Below are 8764 nucleotides of genomic sequence, written 5' to 3'. Positions count from 1 at the left end.
GGCGGACGCACACAGATCTGGTTCTGGCTGACTCAAGGCCGCAATGCATTGTGGGTAAGTGCATGTGAAGGCAAAATGTTTTTTCATCATAAGGAGTATTGCAGTCATTACATCATCTCAACATTATCGCTTGCTGCGTTCACGTCACGTCAGAACGAACACAATTACCAGTTTGATTAGCACTTGTCTTCACTACTGACTAGTGGATTAGCAAGATCAACTACTGAGTTCATCTGGATTTAAAGGGAAACTTACATCCACCAGCTACAATGAAATATTTTAGGGCTGCATGATTTGGGGGAAAAAATCTAATTGCAATTTTTCTGATAAATATTGATGAGCTCCAGAAAAATTGTGTGAATATATATATCAAAATGACTACAAAATAAGGTGTACATATATATATGTAGCTATCCTTGTGGGGACTCTCCATAGGCGTAATGGTTTTTATACTGTACAGACCGTATATTCTATTGCCCTACACCAACCCTACCCCTAAACCTACCCCTCACAGGAGACTTTCTGCATTTTTAGATTTTCAAAAAGCTTCATTCTGTATGATTTATAAGCTTTTGTACCCGTGGGGACCACAATTTAGGTCCCCACCGTGACATGAGTCCCTATATAAAACCATAAAAAACATTTGTTTCTTGAAATAAAATAAACTTTAACTGAAATACAATTAAATATAGATTATAAAACATAAATAATTATTTCCGCTATTGGCCAAGGCAACTAATTAATATTTTTGAATTTTGTTAATATTTAATTTTATATATATATATATTAATATTTTATTGAGATTTAAAAAAAATATTTTCGGTTTTCATTTTAAAGTTTTAGTTATTTTTTTTAAACATGTCTAAATAGTTTTTATAAATTTTATTTCAGATTTAATTTAATTATTTTGGTATCAAGTTAGAATAAAACTGAAATAAAATTAATAACAACTACACAGACATTTAAAAAAATAATAAAAATCACAAAAAACAGCACCGTTACTAAGACAGAAATCAAACGTTTATGACTGGATTCATTCATCAGGAACTGGAACTTATGGAAGTAAACAGGGTCAGGTCGAGCTGAAATATTATTTGTCAGGGGTTTCTGCTGACGTCATTATTTGCTCGATTGCGTTCGTCTGTGCAGATATGAGTGTGTCTGTGCTCCATTGCTTTTGTTTGGTGCTTTTACACCTCAGCTCCCCCTGCCCTCCTCGGCCGAGCGCTGGTCCGACTTCAGCTTGACGAACTCTTTGGCCACCTCGTCGTTGTTGCGCTGCGAGAGGATGCGGAGGACGGTGAGGCCCGTCTCGTCCATGTGGATGCGTTTGGCGAGCGGGAGCCAGCAGGTGGCGCTGCTGCGAGACGTTAGCTCCTTCAGCTGAAGCACAGTCATGCCCACACTCCGGTCCTCGCGCGCAAAACAGTAATCCTTCACACACACCTGCAGCTCGTAACCCTCCGGCCCCAGCTCACTGCCCAGCACACTAGAGAGGGAGCGAGAGAGAATCACATCAGTAGGCGTGTTTCCATTACCCTTCAAATTGCACAAATTGAAATTGCGAATTGAAAATACGCTTAATGGAAACGCGTTAAATTCGCAAAAACAGCCATATATCGCAAAAAAGTTTTTACGCTCGCATGAGGTGGTTTTTCAGGCAATGCGAAAAAGGAATAATTCGCAAAACTGCAATGGAAACGGCTTTTTCGCATTTACAGGTCACATGGCGTATGTAAAAATTCATATGATCATTCTTCAATGTACTATAACCTCCAAGAAACACTTCATAAGTGGCCGCGCTCCAGTATAAGGGGCTTTCCCTACCATTAATACTTAGACAATTTACACTGCACACGTCTGTGGTGCAGTGTGGCTCTGATACGGTCACTGAAGCTGATTGCGGCCACGCAATGCTTGTGTTAATGTTTTTATACAGTCTATGGTTTATTCCAGCCTCGCCACGCACGTTTCTGAAGCGGCTCTCTTTGCTGCTTCTGTAAAGATACACGCATAAGCCTCCTTTGAATAAATATAGCCAAAATCCCACCAAAATCCGTTGCCATGACTTATTGCGAGAGGCAAAAGTTTACGTTTAAGTCTCATAACATTGGTTAATGGAAACGCCGTCATTTCGCAATACTTTTTTATCGACATTCAGAAAATATCGCCAAAGTTTTGCGCAAATCTGTAATGGCAATGCGCCTACTGACGCCTAGAAAGATAGTGTCTCCAAACACTAAATATTTTTTTTAAATAGTAAAAACAAATCTATTATAATGCGGAGAGTTCCGGTGCTTGATTCTGATTGGCTGAGCCGTGTTCCAAGCTGTTGTGAATGACTCTACAAAGTAACACACCTTTGTTTACGTCTGTGTGTTGCTCTGAAACCACTTTGTAGCAACCACAACTGTTTCTGAGGAGCTACATTGTTTGGTGGAAGAATACTGTTTTTATTAATATCATTACACTTTATTTGCTCTGTTACCTTACTACGTATATGGAATAACCATTTTATAAAAGCAATAAGTCCCGTGAAGCCGTGGTTTGCAGTGAATTTATAACAGCTAATGGCCGTTGTTAGGTACGAAGCAGAGCGGAATAGCCTTCTTGGGGCTTATTGCTTTAGTTTAAAACATATAAAGTAATAATGGTCTTCATGTAAGTACCATTTCAGTATTATTTACATGCTATTATAGTATTTATTAATATTTTGATTTTTTTTATATTTTCATTTTAGTTTACGGTGTATGTCTTTTAAAAAAACTTGTTTATAATTTTTTTTTATATATTTCAATTTTTTTCAGTTTTAGTAATTTTAGTACTTTAACTTAAAAACATACTGAATACTATCTGAAATAAGATGAAGTGCTAAAATTACTAAAACTAAAAATAATTTTTTGTTTATTGAAATAAAGCTGAAACAGAATAAAATATAAAAATTCGATGAAGAACTCTACAAACTTACTGAATACTAACTGAAATAAATGTAAGTTGAAGAACTAAAATTATTAAAGCTAAAACTATTAAAAATGTTGTTTATTTTGTTTATGGAAATAAAGCTGAAATACAATAAAATATAAATATTAGATGAGAATCTCTAAAAACTTACTAAATATGAACTGAAATAAGTTTAAGTTGAATTAGTAAAATTACTAAAACTATTAAAAAATTGTTTATTGAAACTGAAATAAAGCTGAAATACAATAAAATAAAACGTACTGAATCCTAGCTGAAATACGTTTGAGTTCTTCATCTAATATTTATATTTTACTGTATTTCAGCTTTATTAAAGGTAATTACAATTTTTAATAGTTTTAGTTTTAATTAACAACAACAACAACAACACAGATACAGATGATTTCATTTCTATAAAGTGAATCACTAGGCATAACATTTAAATAAGTAAAAAATTAAATAAATTAATTAAAAGTTAATTTTTATACAGTTAGGTTATAAAAACATGCCTTCATAAATTAATGGCATCATAAACCCATTTTAAAAATCCATTAGAAGCAATCAGAATTTTAGAGATTAATTTCTTATGAATGGAAGTACTTGACATAAAATATAAATAAATAAATTATATATATATATATATATATGCTTAGGAAAATGCCACCATAAATTATTGACATAATCCCTTTTTGAAAATCCATTAGTAGCAGACAAATCAATTAATAAACTTTTTATTTTAATTTCTAAAGTATAAAACTTAACTAACTAAATAATATAATTGTATAATGCAATTTTCATATATATTTAGGAAAATGCCTTCAGAAATTAATGGAATCATAAACCTCTTTTGAAAATCCATAAGTAGCAGCCAAAATTATTCAGATAAATTCATTTCTTTAAAACAAAAAGTCAACTATGTGATATGAAAATTAAATAAATAGATAGGAAACTATGTCCTCTTAAATGAATAAATCATTGGTATAGGGGGCAAATATTGTCCTTTCATAAAAACATATGCATAGGGTTGGGTATCGTTTGAATTGATCAATTCCAATTCTTTTCGATTCCAATGTGGTTCAAAAACAAAGTCAAAGATTTAGATATCAAACATATTTATTCTGTAAAACATTTAATTGCTGCTGAATACCATGAACAAAAATCATCAGGCTACATAAAAACTGGACTCGATTAAGAGCTGTTTGTGTGTAAAATAGAATTGCATGATTCTGGATAAACTGAGTTTGTTTTTTGTTTTGGTTGTAATTCTCTCACAATTCTGAAGAAAAAAATAGACAACGAAACAAAATCTCATGGAATTTATAAACGGAATGATTCAATGAGTCACTCACGATTGACTTGTTTCATTACTGGATGAATCAGTATTTTTGAACGAATCTCTTGAATGAATGAATCAAAGACAAAAACATTTTAACAGCTGCTTTTCGTCAGCTAAAAAGAGATGGATGCACACAGGAATTGAAATTTAAGTATCCGATTCTGGAATTGGAATAGATTTTCGATTCCCAACCCTACTTATGCAGAAGTTCGATCGGTCTCTGTTAAAAACGTACAACTGGAAGGATTCGCCGAACTTGGCCGACCAACTGTTGTTTTTGGATTTGGTGGCGAACTTCCTCTTCTTGTCACTGAGGTGCGGGCCGATGATGTACACCTCCACGAAGGGCCGGAATATTCCCTGCGTCTGCCAGCGAAGGTCATTGGCTGCCACCACTGTCAATCACAGCACAACAACAGCATTAATTAAATACTAAACATGTTAATAAACAAGACCAGGTCTGAAAGACAGAAGCACCTTTAGCTGTGATTTTGTGTCCTCCTGTGTTTGGGTCGCTGAAGATCTCCACAGTCATACAAATCTCACCCACCGCGTCATCCACGCCTGAGGCTGAGCAATTCAGGAGGTCAGAAGAGCATCAAATGTTAGGCTTCTGAAGATTTTGTTTTGATGTCTAACACATGCATTTGGAAACACAGTGTGCGCTAGGGTTGCTGTATTTACACATTCACATAATTTCCAACCTTTTAGTTTTAACCTAGAAGTTTACAGCATTTCACCAGTATTACGGCTAAATAAAAGCATTAATTTGAAATGGTAAAAGATTGAGGGTTTGTACATTTGAAAGAATTTAAGACATAAATAGTTAAGAATTCTTATCATTTTAATCACATTAATTTTTTTGTGTCATTTACAATTGTAATAGGAATATGTTTCAGTCATTTTCAATATTTATTATACAATAAAAATAATACACAAATGAAAAAAAAAATGCAAATACAAATAATATACAAAAAATTACAAAATAATCACTATCATCGGTCATGCAGTCCTATATATAATTAATTAAAAAAAATAATCAAATATATAACAAAATAATATATACATGACAAAATAATCAACTAAATTATTTGGCGGTCATGCAGTCCTATATATAAATAATTTTAAAATAAAAACATTTAGAGAATATATAAAGAAAATAATATACAAATGACACACACACAAAAAAAATAATAACAATTTAAAAAATAAAAATGACAAAATAATCACAATTAACAATCATGCAGTCCTACGTATAATTATTTAAAAATAAAAACCATCCAAATATATAAACAAAATAATACATGCATGACAAAATAAAAATAACAAAATAATTACAATTACACATTTTGGCAGTCATACCGTCGTATGTATATATAAATAATTAAAAAATAAAAACAATTAAAATATATGACAAAATAATCACAACAACAATTTTTGGCAGTCGTGCAGTCCTGTATATAATTAATTTTAAAACAAAAACAATTAAAATATATAAACAAAATAATATATGCATGACAAAAATAAAATAAATACAATTACACTTTTTGGCAGTCATACAGTCCCATATATGTATATATTAATAATTTAAAAATAAAAACAATTCAAATATATGACAAAATAATATATACATGACAAAACAATCACAATAAAAACTTTTGTCAGTCGTGCAGTCCTATATATAATTACTTAAAAAAAAAATCTAATTTAAAATCAAAATACAACACTTACTAATAAAAGATTAAATATTTAATCTGTTTACTTGCATGTCATCTGAGCTTTAACCAACACAAGAGAACCATGAACATGCAAATGTGTTGTTAATTTATTGAAATATCAGCTTAAAATCTCAGGGGGACTTCAAGTAAATATTTTACGTCAAAGGGGTTTGGCTGGCAAATTATTATTATTTTTAAATATAATATAATAAAAAAAAAATGACAACACAAGGTGTGCTTGTGTTAGTGTCATTAGTGCTATTCGAGGTTGTTCCAGCAGAGGGCAGCAGAATCAAACCTTACACATCTGACACTTACTGTCCATAAAAACATAAAAACAAATATAGCCATCCATAACATTGACTCTCATTAAACGGAGGAGATCAAGATGACATCAAATCAAATTCAAATTCCATCAAATTGTGGATCTCTATTGTCTCTCCTTACAAACATGCATCACAGTAATTATAGTTTCTGCCAAAATACCATAGTGACTATTAGTTACTGCTGTAAAATCGTAATAAATGAGTATACATCTCCTTCAAACTGTTTAAGATGCTTCCAGAATCTCTCTGTTGCGGTCAATTTCAAGCTACCACAGTAAGAATAACAATTTTAGTTTACTATAGCAATAATAACAAACATATCTGCTGTTTTCCCCAGACATCATTATTACCACAGTACATTTTTATTAGGTAAACCATGAAAAAACCTTTTAGTTTGTGTAAATCTCGAGAACTATAGCAGCTTGTGATATTCACATGAATATGGAAATGAATATCTGCACACATGAATATAAATGAGGCGCATGAGTGGATCTGCAGATACGCACCTTTCTCTGGATAAACATCTTCACTGTGAGTGTATCGCACGCCTTTACCACCATGAACTAAACACAAGAGAAGAGGAAGATTAAGTTTTGTTCATATAAACACATAAACATCCCTAACATAGTTATGGAAAAACACAAACAGACCCCAGTGAGTCACTAATCATCATCCAATTAGAGCATAGAGCTATAAAATGAATGCGGAGCAGATCATTAGATTAGAAATGTTCATATTGAGCTCAACAGGAGACACATGTGAGTCTTTTCTGCAAAAATCTCCATCTAATCTCATTGCTGTGGTTCGCAGCCAGAGGACCGGGAGCCACTAGGGGGCGCCAGCGCTCTTCCAAAAGGGCCACAAGATTACTTTAATTTATTTAAAGGGGTCATATGATGCAATTAAAATTTTTCCTTTCTCTTTGGAGTGTTACAAGCTCTTGGTGCATAAAGAAGATCTGTAAAGCTGCAAAGACTAAAGTCTTAAATCCAAAGAGATATTCTTTATAAAAGTTAAGAGTCAAGCACACCTACCTAAAACGGCTCGTTCTAGCACGCCCCACACGTCTACGTCACGATGTGGGAAGATTTGCATAACATCGCCCAAATGTTCACGCAAAGAAAGAAGGTGTAACTTTGATTCTCGCTGTAATATTTTTGTTGCCGTGTGTTTCGTTGTGAAAACGAAACTACTTTGTTTGGTTTTCCAAAAGAGGATGATATCTGCTTCGTCATGCCTAGAGCTGATCCGTGCGGGACGCTGAGGAAATACTACAACTTTGCTGTGGATCACCGGATCGGCTTTCACCGTGGACGAAGCGGAGTCCAGCCCGGGGTCGTCACATGTGGTTGCTGCAAGCTGTTCTCAAGCCCGCTGGCCTCCACTCACTCTAGCCCGCCTCCGAGCCCGCCTCCATTCACCCTAGCCCACCTCCGCTTGTCCCATCGCTCCGGCCGGACAAGGCATCACAATATGTAAGGGGCGTAACATTTCCGTCACACGCTTGAGGTATTCGGCCAATCACAACGCTCTGGATAGCTGGCCAATCACAGCACACCTCGCTTTTCAGACCGATGAGCTTTGTAAAAATGTACGCGTTTCAGAAAGCCGAGACATAGAGGAGAAACAATAATGTACAGTATGTGGAAAATAATGTGTTTTTTTAACCTTAAACCGCATAAACACATTTCATTACACCAAATACACCAAATAATGTTCTTTTTAGCAGCATCATATGACCCCTTTAATACATGAGTATCACAATTTGAGTTGAATTGCTGAAATAAACTTTTCCATGACATTCTAATTTATTGAGATGCACCTGTATATACTGTATATAGATTCTGCCTTATTTTGTATGTTTTATGATATAATTTACACTTGAATGGTTTTATTGAACAGAAATATTAAATAGAGTTCAGATTTTATTATGTATTGCAATGCTTACAGTTTATATTTATTTATTAGGTCATATAATATTTACATATTTTATTGTCCTCATTTGGATAAAATTTTGGATAAAAGTGTCTGCTAAATGACAAAAAATTTTAAATGTAAATATAAAACTGTAGATTTATATGAGAGTGCAGATATATGTGTGTATGATTGCATTCGAGTGTGTGGTGGGAGGGTGTGTGTGTGTGTGTATTTGTGCTCACATGTGTATGATGTAGCCCACCACCCTGAAACCTCTTTACATGGATATTGGAGTTGCTCACACAATGACATTTTGATGATTTTCTTGATTTTATCAAATGTTATGTGAATCTTACGTGAATAAATTTACGTATAGAAATGTAATTTTTGGTTTTCATGATTGTGAAAAGAAAAGTGATATGTGTTTATTTCATTAACCTTATTTTCCTCTTAGCTAAATATATTCATTATGTAAACTTTTTTATAAGATTCAAACTTGAAATGAAAAA

At 33.3% G+C, this 8764-nt stretch overlaps 1 protein-coding gene across 1 annotated transcript in view; it reads right to left on the bottom strand.

Annotated features, from left to right (window-relative positions):
- Nucleotides 1-1001: 1001 nt before the first annotated feature.
- The window catches only part of LOC107596290 (protein unc-13 homolog B-like), an 89922-nt gene continuing 82159 nt past the window's right edge, over nt 1002-8764 (bottom strand). Inside the window, exons 40-43 of the mRNA XM_016286984.1 lie at nt 6845-6901; nt 4772-4864; nt 4530-4689; nt 1002-1489 (exon numbers count right to left, since the gene is read on the bottom strand). Coding sequence (XP_016142470.1) covers nt 1198-1489; nt 4530-4689; nt 4772-4864; nt 6845-6901 — 602 coding nt within the window. The 3' untranslated portion in view covers nt 1002-1197. The remainder of the gene's footprint in view (nt 1490-4529; nt 4690-4771; nt 4865-6844; nt 6902-8764) is intronic.

The sequence above is a fragment of the Sinocyclocheilus grahami genome, unplaced genomic scaffold, assembly GCF_001515645.1.
Source record: "Sinocyclocheilus grahami isolate Dianchi unplaced genomic scaffold, SAMN03320097.WGS_v1.1 scaffold216.1, whole genome shotgun sequence".
NCBI classification, from domain to species: domain Eukaryota; kingdom Metazoa; phylum Chordata; class Actinopteri; order Cypriniformes; family Cyprinidae; genus Sinocyclocheilus; species Sinocyclocheilus grahami.
Note: the sequence above shows the minus strand (reverse complement) of the source record. Positions and strands in the feature narration are given on the sequence as shown.